This window comes from Protomyctophum parallelum (assembly GCF_964188405.1).
Source record: "Protomyctophum parallelum genome assembly, chromosome: 20".
NCBI lineage: Eukaryota > Metazoa > Chordata > Actinopteri > Myctophiformes > Myctophidae > Protomyctophum > Protomyctophum parallelum.
In genome coordinates this window covers 27,157,587-27,174,544 of record NC_139718.1, presented here as the reverse complement: position 1 = coordinate 27,174,544, position 16,958 = coordinate 27,157,587, and the positions used below count along the sequence as shown (strand labels likewise).

General features: G+C 40.9%; 1 protein-coding gene across 2 annotated transcripts; it reads right to left on the bottom strand.

Moving 5' to 3' along the window:
- Nucleotides 1-1,650: 1,650 nt before the first annotated feature.
- ahi1 (Abelson helper integration site 1) lies at nucleotides 1,651-14,669 on the bottom strand. 2 transcript variants are annotated; one of them, XM_083791224.1, is made up of 27 exons: nucleotides 14,644-14,669; nucleotides 14,230-14,295; nucleotides 13,993-14,117; nucleotides 13,351-13,901; nucleotides 12,638-12,723; nucleotides 12,354-12,540; nucleotides 11,942-12,134; nucleotides 11,268-11,363; nucleotides 10,971-11,156; nucleotides 10,513-10,665; nucleotides 10,144-10,276; nucleotides 8,916-9,039; nucleotides 8,409-8,638; nucleotides 8,175-8,281; nucleotides 7,971-8,089; nucleotides 7,604-7,734; nucleotides 7,347-7,487; nucleotides 6,912-7,105; nucleotides 6,398-6,443; nucleotides 5,952-6,004; nucleotides 5,575-5,692; nucleotides 4,090-4,148; nucleotides 3,876-3,941; nucleotides 3,622-3,784; nucleotides 3,306-3,367; nucleotides 2,958-3,037; nucleotides 1,651-2,592 (listed from the first exon to the last, which is right to left on the bottom strand). In XM_083791224.1, exons 2-27 carry the CDS (start codon nucleotides 14,237-14,239, stop codon nucleotides 2,409-2,411), a joined length of 3,597 nt encoding a protein of 1,198 aa, XP_083647350.1. In that variant the 5' UTR covers nucleotides 14,240-14,295; nucleotides 14,644-14,669; the 3' UTR covers nucleotides 1,651-2,408. The 2 variants fall into 2 exon arrangements, with proteins under 2 accessions (XP_083647350.1, XP_083647351.1); XM_083791225.1 differs by having other exon boundaries at nucleotides 5,575-5,638; nucleotides 14,230-14,661.
- Between the last annotated feature and the right edge of the window lie 2,289 nt (nucleotides 14,670-16,958).

Sequence of the window (16,958 nt, the reverse complement as noted above, 5' to 3'; positions counted from 1 at the left end):
AATTTGTCTTAGACAAAGGGCCTGCATGCGGCCCAGGCCGTAGCGTAACGGTCTGGGCACCGGACTGGTGATCCAGTCGCGGTGTGCCGCGGGTTCGACTCCCGGACCCGACACGGCCTTTACCGCATGTCATCCCCCCATCTCTCTCCCGTTTCCTGTCAGCCTACTTTCTATCCCTTAAAAAATCAATAAAGGCGTAAGCCACAAAGAAATATCTTAAAAAAAAAAAAAAAGGGCCTGCATGCAAGCGTAGCCCTTATGTCCATGTCGCTGCAGTGCAGCGCCAAATACATCTTTCTTGCATCATAGAAAAAGAAAACATAGGAGGGGGGGAGGGGGGGGAAGAAGACATCACATTTCAAGTAAGATGATAATACTCGGCTGTGCAGGCACGTTTCTGGGTGGGGGTGGCGGGGGCTTGGGCCAGGCACAAAAAAGCTCTCCTCCTACGCAAGCCATCGAAGGGATGAGCTGCGCGGGGGGAGGAAAAAAAGATACCTCGCTGTAGGGGGGGGCAGCAGGGGATCCTTTCTTGCTGTCTCTTCACTATTAATTCAGTCGAAACTGAAAGGGTTTACCATGTACCATGTAAATATATCCCTATTATCATTCAACAGTTGCTACTAGATTAATGCCCCGTAGCTTTACACATGACTTGGATTACCTCTTAAACTGCACATGCCAGAGCCGGTGACTGGATTCATGGCTACAGAAAATAAACTGAAGTAAATAGGGTGAATGAACTTTAACTGATTCACTTTGTGCTACATTGCCCAATAGGTACTACTCTGACTCCAATAGACCAATACTGTTATATTATGGCCCTAGGCTAATACTTTGTGGTACGATGGATCATTTGTAAAACATGTTTTTCAGTTGTTTTCTACTAGCGTCATTCCCTTGAGAGGAAACTGCACATTGTACAAACTAGAACAAGTAACTTTACCTAGTCACAGATGCAGTGGTGGAAAGTATCTAATTACATTTACTTAAGCACTGTACTTAAGTACAATTCTGGGGTATTTGTACTTGAGTATAAAGTGTTTTACTTCTACTCCATTACATTTCAGGACAAAAATGTGTACTTTTACTCCACCATTACTTTGTAGATTTTGTCCCATCTACAAGATCACATGGCGTCTCGATGCGGTGCATTGTGAGCTTGTAGATCTGCTGAAAACTTGAGTACATTTTGATGCCAATACCTTTGTACTTTCACTTGAGTACATTACCTACATTTTGAATCCAGGACTTCTACTTGTAACAGAGTACTTCTACATATTATTTTACTTAAGTACTTTTTCCACCACTGGTACAAACTAGAACAAATTAACTTTACGTTGTCACAGATGTTTCTGCAGCATCGTAAGACTGTATGCCCTTTTCACACTACAGTGTGCAGCACAGCTGCACAGTGTGCAGCTGTGCCTTACATACATTGTCAACTACTTGATTATTTCATTCTGTAATGTTTAAATTGATTTGAATGTCAAATGTAAGACAAAAAATATTACGTTTCATCTTCGTCTCATATTCCTTCCTATGCCATTGTTTTCCTGCCCAAACAATTGTCAAGGTACATCAGTCAACTGCACAGATACATTCAAAACATCAATAACTCAATAAAAAGTTTCTTATTGAAATATTTACTCTGTTTAACATTTTGTACTACCATATAATTGAACCTATTTTGTTTTTACAATTCAGAGGCAAACGATGACACACCAGATTCAGTTAGATTTACAGGAACCAACAAATCACACTTGGCAACCCATGTTAATTAATTTGTACACTTGTTATTGATTTGTACACTCTTAATCTCTTAAAGAAATACACCTACATTCATGTGTCTTTCATCTATTGTCCGTAAAAAGTTATAAAAAGACAGTCCATATTAGTTGACTATAATAAATAATAAAATATATAAAACAGCAAAATTCCAATCCCCAGGATTGTACATTATATCTGACAACCAAATTACTGTACATAGTTATATTCTTTATAAAGTGCAAAAAAACAACAGATATACTGGCTGGACTATATAGTACATCATTGTTGTCGGGCAGAAACTTTGTATCATCACTTTTTATGTTATAAACGAATGCCCTACTTGTTGTACAACATTAACGGAAATAGCCAAGCTAGGACGTGACTCATGAGCTTGTAGATCTATTTTTGAAACACCTTGAAAGTGTCAGTGGGTTTTATAAATATTGAACCAATGAAAATTATTAACAAGGGCTTGAGACTAAATAAACTACTATCCATTGCAACCCAGGTTGTTTTCCTGGAAATGTACAGTTTGGGACATAATGGGGATTGTAACTGACAGTGACGATATAGTATCCCATTATTAAAACTTTATATGTAAGCAAAGTGGGCTGTAGCATAGAAGAGACTCCATGGGTTTAGGTATCGGGTTCAAAGGCTTCATTAGGCCGTCCTGTTGGCCTCTTTGGGAGAGGTCTGCCTGTGGATCTAGCTCTCCTCCTGCTGCTTAGTGACCCTGGGACATCTGGATCTGAAGATGTGGCCTGAGAGGGAGGTGATGGTGGCACTCCAAGCCTTTTCACCTTCTTTTTCCTTTTGCCTCTGGTTGAAATTCAAAAGTGAGGAAGGTTTATAAAAACAAAATATTTGATGATGATGTTTAGAACTCATCATTTCTAAAATAAGCTATTCAATGCATAGAAATGGTTAAGAAATGCATTCGTTTTAATGTTGTACTTAAGGTCACTTTTAAAAGCAGGTATCTCAATTTAGAAGGAAACTTGCTGTTTTCTAAGAAATACATGGTCATAAAAGTATTTTTTTCTCTCTCTGATAAGATAAGAAATTTGAAAAGCAGATGTACTGTGAAGGTAGTCCTTATACGCCGTTTAGTGATCTCACTCAGGTTGAAACTGGAAGAATTTACAGACAGAAGCAAGGGTCAAAGCGACAGCTAAGGGGCTTACTTGTTATCACTCAACTCTGGGTCAGTATCTTGCTCGGAAAGAAACTTCAGTTCACCTGATGCACTAATGGCAGCAGACACCTTGGAGACAACAGGGGGAAAACATGAATGAGAGCATGAGGAAAAAGGTAGCATGCACGTGACAACACTGGTGTTGGCGTTAGATGGAATGTTAGCGTGTTGGCCATCACAATTATCGTCCAGTTATTCATTCAGTTAGAGTATGCAAATCTATTCTTATCTGTGACAGAAAACAGCACTGTACAACCTATTACACCAATTAATTTACAAAAACAGTTCTCAGTACCACATTATCCATGCCAAAGGATCATTGCATTCTATTTCTTACCTTGGTTGGCGTTGATCTCTCAACATTCCCCTCGGACTGAGAAGCCTCTTCGACAAGATCTCCTGTAATGGATAGAAAATACCTCATCACCTGGGGCCACATCCACAGAGATACATACAGCATCCACGCAGTATGTCATCCACAGAGACATACTGCATAAACAGAGATACACACTGCCTAAACAGATACATACACCATAAACAGAGGTACATACACCATAAACGAACATACATACAGCACCCAAAGACATACAGCATCCACAGAGATACATTATACAGCATCTACACGGTCTGTCACAGCAACAGTGTTCACTTACTCTCCTCTGCTACATAAGAAGCTGGGAAATAACCCTGCTGTCCGTTTGCCAGACGTCCAAACCACCAGCTGTCATTGTCTTTGTATAGCACATGGATGACATCGCCGCGGTTCACAGTCAGTTCGTCTGAACGGTTGGCACTGTAGTCATACAGCGAGATGACCTGAGGAAGAACAAGAGAGGAAGAGGATTTTAGTAGCAGTAGTCAGGACAGCGTGAAACAGATTGCGTGTGATTAGGCAAATAGTACGTACCGTTTGCTGAACTGTGGTGGGTTCTGTTCCCAGGCGGGTGGCTGGGGAAGCATGATCATGGAGGTTCTGATGGGAAAACATTTGTATTGTTAAATCTCCCCAGTGGTTCATATGGTGGAATCTTACAGTTTAGTAGATAGAAAAGAATAGCACCTATGAGAGTGTACAAATGTAAATTTGGTTTGTACACAGCAACTAGCACTAGCAAACTTACCGCCTGTAGTCTGAGAGAGGTGGCTCTTTTAAGACGCTGACCAACTGGACTGAACCCACCTGTAAACACAGCAGAAACAATACAAAACATTGAACATGGCAGCTGACACGACAACTCCAAAGACATTTGACATAATTTGCAGTAATTACCTACGGACACAAGTGAATATTACAAGAGGTCCATCTTTGTCTCTCTCAATGGTATACATGCTTCTTGAGATGCTAAACCACAATACTGGTACTAGGAAACTTCAGAGTTCTTAAATCTCTGTTATGCTTTGTTGGCAGAATTCCGTCATCTCTGCATGAGGTGGTCCTAAGCTCATTTGTTTAATCCGTCTAAGACTCTTTTTTTTACATTTTCACAAATATTTGACCTTTTGAGCAAACTCTCTACTGCATATATAATATTAGGATTTTGTGATAAGTGTATGTGTAAATACATAAGATACAATGGCTGGGTTTCCCAAATGACATTATGCGTAGGGAGTATGCTTGTGGTTCTTCTCAACAACACCCCCTTTCACTGTGAACATAGATATTCTGTGCATAGATGTGCCACGCAATGGTAGACCTCAGGCCTACCATACCGGCCTGACCGATCAATAAAATAATGCTGAATTAACTAGCTTGTATTGGTAACTTTGACTGCACAATAGCCTCCCATTTAACCTCCTTGTATAGGCCTATATTTATGAACCCACAAGCTAGTTAATTCAGCATTCTTTTATTCATCTGGTATGAGGCCTACCATTGAGGTCTACCATTGTGTGGCACATCTATGCATGGAATATCTATGTTCACAGTGAAAGAGGGTGTTGTTGAGAAGAACCACACACATACTTCCTACGCATAATGTCATTTTGGAAACCCAGCAATTGTCTGTAATGTAGTGCAGAGCTTCTCAAAGTGGGTGCTGTGGCACCCTAGGCCCTAGGGTGCCTCAAGATAATTTGATAACATTTGGAATGTATCAATCTAACTTCAGTTGAAATTCTATATGAGCACAGGAGTGTTCATATTAGATATGAACACTCCTGTGCTGCATTGTAGTGGCGACAAAAGCCTCAAAATGACCGAATGTGGTCAGCTACACTGCTCACGAGTTGGCGTTGAAGTGTTGCTCAAGCCATACTTGTAACTAATATAAATTACCCTGAGTTAAATAGCACAGGGAACTGGTTAACAGCAAAATGTAGTTTTTCTTCCATTCATGGAGTGGAGCAGTAATTGTGGGGAGAGGGAAGGAAGTGGAAATCACGAAACAAAGGCATGCTTGATTGACACTTCATTGCGTCATTAGAGAACAGAAAAAAAGTTGAAGCCAGCTCAATGTTTCGTTTTGTAGTGCCTGTCATGCAGTTTGTAGTTTTATGTTGCTAGCTTACATTGAAAATGAAATGCAGTCTGTTACTTTGTCGCTGCTAGTAGCAAACAATGACTTGGCTGCATTGCCTCAGAAGAAAACAATGCATACGGTACTCACGACACTGGGTGCTCAGGGATGCCTGGGGGACAAGCGGCTCTGCCACAGAGCCAGAGAGCTGCATCTTGGAGTGAGGAGACAGGAGAGACCGGAGAGGTAATAAGGTGCTTGGTCCCACCTGAAGAGGGGACGAATCAAGTTACATGGCTGTGTATGCTTTTAAGGACATGAATACTCCTTCAGAAGAACACAGTCGAACAGAAGTGTTAAAAATGTTAAATTGAAACATTTACCCAAGACAGAGTTTTATACCATAGTACCACTAGGGCTTCTAAAGTAATAACCTAAGAGGTTCAAGGTTGTGCTTTATTGTTTACTGTATCGACACCAGTATGGTCCTTTAAATAGCATATAAATCATATAACAATGATACTCACTGTGCCAGTGTCCAAAGTCAGACTCCTCCCTATATGAGTCATAGAAACTTTGTCTAGAAACCAGAAACACAAAGCTCATGAGTTTGTCCCTTCAGTACCAAGCAAACACATAGTATGTATCACACCTCATCCACACTGCCAGCGATACGAGCGAGCTAACAATGAAATCTCATTAGAATACATGTTTTTCAATGAGCCTGTCCTGATGTACCGCAAGCGACAACGCGCCGGGCAGACACGTCGTCCACCCCTCCTATATTCGCTCGCAGAGTCTCTATTTGAGCGAGGTTTCGGGCCACGCAACGCAATGGTCGATGTTCCATATCAGGACAGCTGTCAGAATGTCAGAATGCTCGCTCCTTGCCTGTGTAGATGAGGTGCAAGTCAGCAGACCGTGGCCATGACCTTTTCATAGCAAACAGAAGACTCCTGCCTCAAATACGTACCTTGTTCATAAAAGTATTCAGGAGTCTGAGAACGTTGACGTGGCTCCTAGGAAGGGTTTGAAATTGTTCCAAGATTAACAGTATACAAGAGTGAAATAACAATTTGGAACTAATCTATGCATTGGTTCTCAATGTATGGTTATTGTTTGCTGCTAAAAAATCAATAAAGTTTGGACCATCAAATGTGAGACCCTTTTTTAATTTATACTGTAGGTCTTTTTTTAGTTTAGGGGGTTCCAGATGGTCCCAAGCGAAATGATAGTTAGGAACCTTTACTGCTATTTAACTCCAAAGGCGTTTCATTTGATTAATACTGAGGATTTGACTGTGTATATTGGGGAGTCGGGGACCCCAAGATAATAAAATTGTGTCAAATGCGGTCTGTGCCTAATTGACCATATTCACATGGCAGCCATTTAGCTCTTACATCATACCCATCCCGACAGTGGGGTTTCACATCACCAAGTTATCAGACAGTCAAAGAAATTAGTAGAAGCAAGGTGACTATACTTACAAGCATGGAGTCCAGCTTGTCTTTCACACGCCGCATCTTCAATGACATCCTTGCTGCTTGGGAGCACTGATGTATGGCAGAAGAGGCAGAGGTGTCCTGGAACATCATGTTCTCGGATGGGTTCTTGGGGGTTTTGATATCTGACGAGCTGTTCCCATTCAGCACTTTCATATTCCGAACCTCCAGCTGGGAGACTGCACAGATTAGTAGGAAAGAATAGGAAAGAATGATTAAGAGAGTTCGTAAAGAATGTCATTACAACAGAGATAATTACAGTCATAAAAAATATCATATAAAACCCCAAAGGAGCAATGAAAAGACAAAGATGTTCAATCAGAGTTCATGGGTGGTACAATTGAAAATAACAGACAGGACATGGCAAATCAAATCAAACTAAAACTAAATCGATCATCAATAAAACCTGAAGTTGCCAACCTTTGTGGTCGTACAGGTAGATGTGGACAGGCTGGCTCTGACCGAAGGCACAGAAGGCCACCATGTTCTCGTGAGGGTGGAACGCCACGCTGCGGAGCGCTGTGGGGTAACACAGCTCAGAGTACACTGCCAACTGGTCACCTGGGAAACCAGACAAGACATCCATCAGGCACCCCTCCCTCCACAGACAGACAGACAGACAGACGGTCGCTTGGAGTGATTAGAAAAGGAGTGACAGAAGCACATGACATCCTCACCAGTTTCAGCGTTCCAAACGTAGGCCATCCCGTCCTCGCTGCCGGAGAAAATGAAGTTTCCACAAGGAGTGAAGGTACTGTAGATACGCTCTCTGTAGTTTGTGGCACCAGTATACTTCTTGATCGCCAAGCTGTTAAAACAGACAAAATAAAGTGTTACAATTACAATAGTCTGTTTGCCCTGTTAGGGCAACCACACTAATAAATAAAGAACATCACATAAAATGGTTATCCCCACTTCACATACTGTACTTGTATTGTAATAAATGATTTAAGTAACTTAATACAATAAATTACATACGTATAATATTTAAATGTTATGCGGGTGCTGTACACACACACACGATCAAAAGTATACAGTATTTACATTCTCAGATCCATCACCCTAAGGACACTGTCTTTGGCATGGATGAGAAGCCGTCGTCCATTTGGATGTACCTCCAACATGTTGATGGGAATGCCACTCAGGTCTCTCTCATCAATTTTCTGAGAAGAGATTACAGGAGAATATTCAACTTTGCTTTATAAGTTTAGGAAACAAGAGAACACCTGTCTGTTGTTTTCTACTTACCCTCTCTATGCACCAGTGACGGCATGGCTGCCGCTGCTTGCCCTCACTCAGTGAGGTTTTCCACACAATGATCAGACCACTGTTGTCTGCCGTGAACATTCTCCGCCCTGAATAAATTAAAACATTTTATATGTGTGTGTGTGTGTGTGTGTGTGTGTGTGCGTGCGTGTGTGTGTGTATAAAATAAGCATAAATGTATAACGTATGGGTTATTTATATTCTGCAAAAGCGCACCTTCATAGTCAAAGCAAACCGTGTTGATGAAACTGCTGTGACCCTCGAACTCCTGGAGCAGCTGGCCGTTGACCTCATGAACATCCAGCCTCCAGACCCGCACCAGACAGTCGTAACCCCCTGTCACCACCAGGTTCGTGGCCATAGGGTGGAACTGAGCGCAATACACAAACTTCGGGTGGGGGAGCACCTTCTGAGCTATACCAAGGAGCTCCTCCACATTCCATATTCTATACAGGAAAGAAGGCCGTGAAACCTTACCCATCCACGTTGACACAATAAATACAATTGTATTTCATGCTAAAAGATTAATCCAGACACTTCTTGAGACGGAAAATCAGTAAATAATCAGCAGAGAGACAGAAGATGAATAATCGCTACAACAAGGACAAGGGCTCCCTCTAGAGGCGCTATGAAAGTCAGCCATTATAAAAGTGAGAGTTCCAAACATAAATTGTGTCTTAAGTTCCAGTGTGTCGATATTACTGATCCATTTATCTGATGTACCTGACAGTGCCATCAGAGGAAGCAGACAGGAGGCTCCGGTCATCTCTGGACCAGCAGAGATCATATACAATGCTGAGATGTCCATTGAAGGCAGCCAAAACCTTGCCAGAGGGAATCTCATACACTGAAAAAACAACAGGCTTAATTAACATCTTTATTGGGAATATGTTAATGATTATTGTTGTCTCCACCAGGCCGAAGGCATGTGGGGAGAGTATGTTTTGCACTCCGTCCGTCCGCGTGTCCGTCCGTCCGTCCGTCCGTCCGTCCGTGTGTCCGTCCGTGTGTCCGTGAACAGCTAATCTCGGCCACCGTTAACCCGGTCGATGCCATATTTTGCACACACACTCCCTGGATGCCAACGATGAACCTCTGCCCCAAACTTTCCAGAACAGCCTGTTATAGCGCCACCAGGAGGCCGCTTTGTGCAAAAAAGTTTCTGCACAGTACACCTACAGATTTTGTCCAAACATCGCGCAAATTGGTACACAGTCTCTCTAGAGCCATTCAACGAAACGAGTCTTTCAGATTTATCAGACTCCATCCTGATTGGTTAAGATTGGCTTCCAAAGTTCACAGGAGTGCTCAGTTTCAAACAAAATGCTGTAAATCATGAACACATCGCGTGATTTCCGTGAAATTGTGCACGCACATTCCCACTAGGCCGAGGAAGAAATGCCACATGAACAATTTCAACTCAGCCTCAAGGTGGCGCTATAACTGGCCCAAAAGTGTTTTTACCTCTAACTGCACGGATCTGTGGATAACCTGGTGGAGACCTGTGCCCAGAAGGGCACTTTTTCTAGTTTTTATAATGCTTTTCTAATCACTCACTTTCCTTCTACATAAGCATAGATAAATAATATAAACGAAAAAAGATTGTTGGTATTTTTCCTGCAAGTTGTTAGTCTTGCTCAGCCTGGGGAAGTCAAAAGTTAATGTAAGGGATTGAACGGTGGAGAAAACCAAACAAGCCTACACCCATGTGTTTGAAAATTAATCTGATACCATAAGAATAGGACCGCCCTAAAGTCTGTGCCTTAGTTCTACAATCCTGTTATTATCCCTCCTAGTGCTGCTCACAAACAGTTTGTCAATGTCACAGTTGTAAACTTGTATATCTGCTATTTTAGCCACAGAACACATCAGGCTTCATTTAGCTAGAGTTTTCCGAGCTGAGTGATCAGCTGAAACCCTGTGAGGACTAAGAGGGAGGGACATGAGGTACCTATGACAGGGAAAGCATCTCTGTCAGCACAGGCAGCAGCCAGCGTTGTCCCATCATGAGAGAAACGCAGTGTGAAGCATCCCATCCGACCACCACGAAACGACAACACAGGCTTGTTGGGAATCCGACAGATCTTTAATATAAAAAACAAGACAAAACATTTACAAATTTCACTAAATTATCAAATTGATTATTAGTTTGCAATGGTAGTTTGTAATGGAGTTTTTGGGCCCTTTGCACCTGCCCTCTGCGTTTAGCTTTTGCTTTTTGATACGGGTATTTACAGTATATAAAATTATTTAAAAAGAACACTGTTAAATGAACAACTACTAATAGCTCCTTCCAGTTAGTAATTTGAGCTCCACCAACCTGTCCAGGCATCCTGCTCCATTTCAGAACAGAGGCTTTGCTCTCTAGAGGCTGTATCAAGCTTCTCCTGGTGACCTCACTCTGGAGCTCACTATAAGAGGTGGTGCCTCTCTCCTCCTGCAGCGCCATCATGGAGCGCATACTGGGATCCACCTAGAGAACACATGTTACATCAGCTTCCACATAATACTTAGCTCATAAATTGTTTGACATCAGAATTTTATACCACAATGCCTGAAAGGGATTTTACTATAACATTGTAACAATAATATCATAAACTGCAGTGGCCATGTACAGTAGACAGAAACAGAGCCATTGTTGCATGTTATTAGATGGTGTTTATAATGCTTGCCATAATTAAACAGTTAAAAGTTATTGTGTGTTTTATGGTATGCTCTTAAATAATTAAAAAGGATGAGTAAAATAAAGTTGTAGTTTTAACAAAAAAAACAACTTACATGCTCTGGAAGTTTGATGCCCTTCACAGAAATGTAAAGTGTGGATGCATATCTGCTCCGGGGGTATTTTCTCCACCAGTCTACGACTTCAATAGATTTTGTTTGTTTTTTTGCCCGTGCTGGGGGACAAAATAGCTGGAGTCGAACTTTAGTGTCAATGTTGAGCACTTCATTAGTGCCTACAAGCTGAAAGATAGAGGTGAAGGTCACATAAGCATTAAAAAAGATGCAATGAAAAACTAAGTTGAAATTTGCGTGTTTATTTTCAATGAGCAGTCAACAACATGCATGTTTTACCTTCAGAAATGCCCACGCAATTCTTCTGAATCCTCGTTCATGCTTGTCAACATCAATGTTCGCTCTTGCTTCCTCCATAGTCATGAAATCAATCACCTGTTAAAGAAAAAAAATAAAATAAAGTAGCTTAAAGGCAAAAGACAGACTTGTTCCTGAATAATGACCAGTTTAAATTCCTAGAACAGGTTGGAAAAGTTTGGAGAGGTAAACTGAACAAATAATAAACTTCCATTGAAGTAAGCGATTCCTATGCATCATGCATCAAAAGCAATTCAACCAGACTATGAAACTGTTTCCACCCATCAACCATCAGGCTGTTGAACAAGTTCTGAGCCCTGTCGCTACTGTATGTCAGTCTAGCCTACATACGCCTGGCATTATCACTACTTTATGTGTATATATAGGTTATAGGACTATCAATTAGGGTTGCTAAATTCCAGGAATATTCAAGGTGTAAACTAACTTTCCAATTAATGGGAAATAACCAAAGAAAATGGAAATATAGGCATTACTTGCCATGGCTGAATTTACCATGGCATATTTGCAGAAGTCCATTTAGTATCTAATATCTATACATTTCTCAAATACATTACCTTTAATATGTCAAAGACATACAAGTATGCATGCACAACAAATCTTACCTAGGTAAGTAAAAGTTGAAGACATGAGCTTACCTCAAAAAAGAGTATAACCCTGGGGCTAGTGTCATCCTCTTGGAGGAAGTAACCAAAGCGCTCATTAAAGATGATCTGCTCCTCCCACTCAGGAACGGTTGATTTGTTCTTTTTGAAGTCAAAAGGTTGGGTCATGATGGGAAGAATATGCTCAACATTTTCCTGCTCATAATATGAGATGACTGGCCGATGGCTGAAAAGAATGACAAAGCATTTAAAGTCATTGGAAATTGCACAGGCATAATGTAATGGGCAGGTATTGGCCAGCAAACGTAATGCCAGTGTCTCCTCCATATTCATCCAGCAAGAGTGCACTACCTCATTTATTTACGTTACTGCCACTGCATAAAATTAAAGATGAAACCACTAAAAGAAACAAAACAAAGCAACAAAGCAGCATATCGATTCTCACCAGTCTTCTTTCTTCACATACTGTCCAGTAGTCTCATCGATGACATGGACCTTGACCATGGGATGTGATATCAGTAGGTCAGTCTTAAGGCGGTCTGTCCTGTGGATGTAGACTGCCAGCACCAGGTTCTCATCAAATGTTGGTTTCTTTGGCACATCTGTCTCCATTTCACTCTCATCCTTGATGACTGAGAATGCAAGAATGCAACTGAGGAAGTGCTGCAAATCATCCACCTTGTACTGTATGTGTTGATAATGCTGTGATTATAATCAGTTGTACATTACCTTGTTTTCTTTTCATTTTCTTCTTTCCTTTTGACTCAGCTTTGTTCTCTGCAACAGCATCCTGCTCTGCAAGTTCCTCTTCCTCCCTAATGAGCAAAAGAGTCAAGTTCCTTTTTATAGTTACCTCTACATTCTCCCTAGCCTGGGCAGCATTACTTTTCGGGTTTATGATCGGGTCAGGAGCGGATGATATCGTTAAGAACATCCTTTCCTTCAAACCGGAAGAATAATACCTGCCCAATAAAAGTGTGACTCGCACTACGCCACATCAAGGCTTTTATTGGGGATTATTCTTCTGGTTTGAGGGAAAGGATGTTCTGGTTTAGAGGGTTCCAGCCTGATGACTACAAAACAGTGACTACATCATGACGTAACAATATCATCCGCTCCCGACCGGATCACACAGCAATTTAGTAACACAGACCAGGCTTTCCTCCGAGGTGGAAAGCCTGGTGATGCAAGGTTACATTCTGCCCAAACTCTGAGACCAATAACCAACTGTGACAGAGACTAAAGAAATCAAAGGCTGAATTTGGTTAGGCCGCTGTAAGTCATTATTTTCGCCACCAACAAATAACCAGGTTACAGATCCAATTTAAAAGGACCTTTCACCCTGTTAACATACCTTTAATATTCGTTTTTCATTTTCATGCTTAGAAGGTCCCTCCAACTCACAAAGACAAAATCTGAAGGAATTTACTGTTATTACACACCTCATTTCTGACTCTGTGTTGACTGACTTTGTCTTCTTCTTTTTCTTCTTCCCCACATCATTATTCAAAACGATGTCTTGGGAAGCAGTGTTCTCGTCTCCTTTTTTTGTGGTCCGTTCCTCCTCCACCTGAGCTATCTGCAGCTGGTATTCACGCAGCAGCTCATCCTCAGCATCCACTGCCAACTGCCTCTCCGCATCGCCTTTGTTCTTCCCTTTTCTACTCTTTCTCTTTGATGCCGCTCCAGCTGCATCATCTGGCACCATGCTGACCTCTGACCTGGAAGCGTTAGCGTCCTCCGTGCTGTCATTCTGAATGAAACCAGGTGTGTCCTCATGGACAGGGGGTGAAGGAAGTGCTCTTCTGCTCTTCTTCTTGCTCTTAGACGGCTGAGTGTCTTCGTCATTCCTGATGTCCTTAACGTTCTCTGCTATCTCTCTCTCTCCACGTGTGTTGAAACGAGGGCTGCCATGCTCGTATGCGTTTTGAATGATAGTCTCATCCTCCTCTGTGTCTTTCTCAACGTTGGGACTGTGTTTCAGAGTGTGCAGCTGAGAAAGGGAGTAGAAAAAGAAAGATGATTTACTACTTTGTACTAACTACAATATACAAAACTTCCTATCAAGTCTCTTTTGATCATACCACAATGCTCTCCTGATGTTCTGAACTTTTCTTTTTTGACTTTTTCTTCTCTGATGGAGGGTTAGTGTACTTCTTGAGGACTTCATTGAATGTATCCCTGGTCTTTGCACGGGCTTCACTCACACCTGGAGAAAGAAAGTCTTCAGTGAACACCATGAACTGACATGGGTTGTGTACTGCAAATGTCCTTACATAGGATAGGCGTGCATTTGTTTGTTTGTAAAGCCAAGGACTCACCTGCAGGCATTCTCAGGCACCGAAATTAATCTCATTCTGTAGAAGATACACTCAGCCAAAGGGACTCTTCCGTTATAACAGAGAGAAAATCATTACACTCAACTTATGTTGTTGGTTATATATTCAGCTATAAAGGTTAGTATAGAAGTTGGAAGATGCTACGCCACTCTAAAAGCCAACAAAAGAAAAGTATAATGACAGAAGAATGACAGCTTAGCTAATGTTAACTCGGGCAACGTTACTTAGCTTGCTAGCTAAATTTGCCGATTATAGGCTGCCATGGCAGGCTAACATAAGTATTTAAATTTAGATAAGTGGCAGGTACACATCTATGGAAATTATATAGGCCTATAGCGAAACACCAGCGCAATACAATGAAAAGCTAGCTAACCCTGCAGTAAGTAAGTTCCTAACCTGCAGTGATTGTGGTTGTGCTCTAGTGCTGAGTTTGCTCACTGACGACGCCGCGATGGTTACCAAGTCAACAACAAAGCCAGTGTTGCCAGAGTTTGCGAGCGAAATAAGCAACCAGGTCGGCTCTAATGAATTGAATAATTATGAAGGATGCCTTGGGTTTTAAATCCTCTGATTCCTCTTAGCAGACCTTGTATTGAACTGTACTTTCCTGTGCTTTTTTCTGCAAACTGATAATAAAGTATCTCATCAATCAATCAATCAATCAATCAATCAATCAATCAATCAAAAAGTGACACATTTTGAACAGTTTAACAACACAAATCTAGTAGGCCTACTAGGTGGGGTCCCTGGACCCTGGCAGTGCCACACTGGCACACAATATGTTCAGATGGCATGGCCGGGGGTTACCAGAAACCACTCTGAACTTACTGAAAGACAAGCCCAAAGTCGCTTCCTATTTTTCAAGTAATATAATAGGCAGGTTATTATAGCAATAATTTAATATCACATATCGCATATTAATATTATGTCATATCAATAGCATAACATAGCGTACCAATATATCATAATATCATACATTATAATATTGCATATAACAACAATGTAATGCAATACACATTATTTATTCTGATTTATTTTCGTTTTTAATTCGAAATTATTTATGTGCATGAAGCAACATTTATAAACGTGATTTGTAACATTGCAAGAACATCAAATGATGAAAATCACAAAGTAAATAATCTGGTAGTCACGTGGTAGCCTATAGGCGTGGATTTTAGTGCAGGACCACCTCCACCTCCTTTATAGCTCTATGTGCAGGACGGTGCGGGGCTCCGTCTTTTGAGCTAATTTAGAACTTCCTGTCTGAGAGCTAGCTAATTTAAGACCTCCGGTTGCCTTCCGAATAAAATAAGGTTATTTAATTAATAATTATTACATTACATTATTAGTATTATTATTACATTACAGTTATTGTAAAGACACACATTATGTTTCTGTGTAAAAATAAGTAATTAAATAACATCAAAAGGTTATCTAAATGGATAAATGCTATTCACTGGAGTGAATATTCTATTATATTCTAAAAACGACTTATAAATCCTAAAGCCTTGTTTATACTTCACTGTGCAACGGTCCTATGCTGGACAATAGCAGATATGCAAACTCACAGCACATCTCATTCAATACACTGAACTTGCAGATCTGCCATTTTTGAACACACTATAAAGTTAACCATTTATCATGCTGCTCTACGTGGCACTGCATTCTGTGACATTAAACCAAATGGCATTTTCCACTCTATGACACTACTGTTCTACATTTTTGTCTAATAAAATAGGCTATTAATTGAATCAATCAAACTGCATTAACTAACAGAGATACTACTAACCAAGCTATCCATGTCAACATGCTCTATAGGAGTCTCAATAACAGGTATAAGTAACGTTTAATGTTTAGTAATTTTTAATGTAGCAGAAGAGGCCATTCATTTAACAGAGTTTTGCACAATTTTAACATCCCAGATCGATTGAAATATGAATCTACTGTGCTGTGCTACACCATGATATATTAAGAGTACAATAACATTCCATTGTGAATAAAAACGTATTAACCACAGTGTACTGCTAAAGGTTTCATCACAGGGCTGTCTGCTTCATGTAATATCATTAAAAGTATTGTTGGTGACAGACTGACAGTTATATGAGTTGGAAGCATTAAGACCCATTTTAACCCCCAATGGCTTCCTTTCTGACAAATAACGTTATTGTAAAAGATTCACGCGTTCATATGTAGCTATTTTGCATTTACATTTTTATGAGAAGCGGGTGGGACCAAGGGACCCGGATGTAACGTAGAAGGACTACAATATGACTACAATAAATTCACTGTTAAATCTCGCGGGCGTGGCCTCACACCGGAAGGAAGTGCCGCCGTCCTCAAATACGGAAGAGACGCGTGGAGGTCGGCTTGGTCAGTGTTTGTTTGGAAGTGCCACGTCACCATCTTCCGGGTCCGTCTTCGGAGCAAGTAAGTGATTAAATGTTATTTAATACTTAACGCTGTTGTTGTTTTTGTGTTCAAACGTCTATCACTTGAAGTTACTTGTTATGATGTTTATATATGATGTTTGTACGACCGAATGGTTACTGTTGAAGGTTTATAAACAACGGGCCCGTCGATGACCGAGTGTTTTTCCTTCTTACCAAAACAAACACAATTGTTTTTCCATCTAGTCGAGGTCCATTATTCATTAAGTATTTGAGCCACGGACCACCATGTTACATTTATAGACTCACATTAGAAATGAGCGA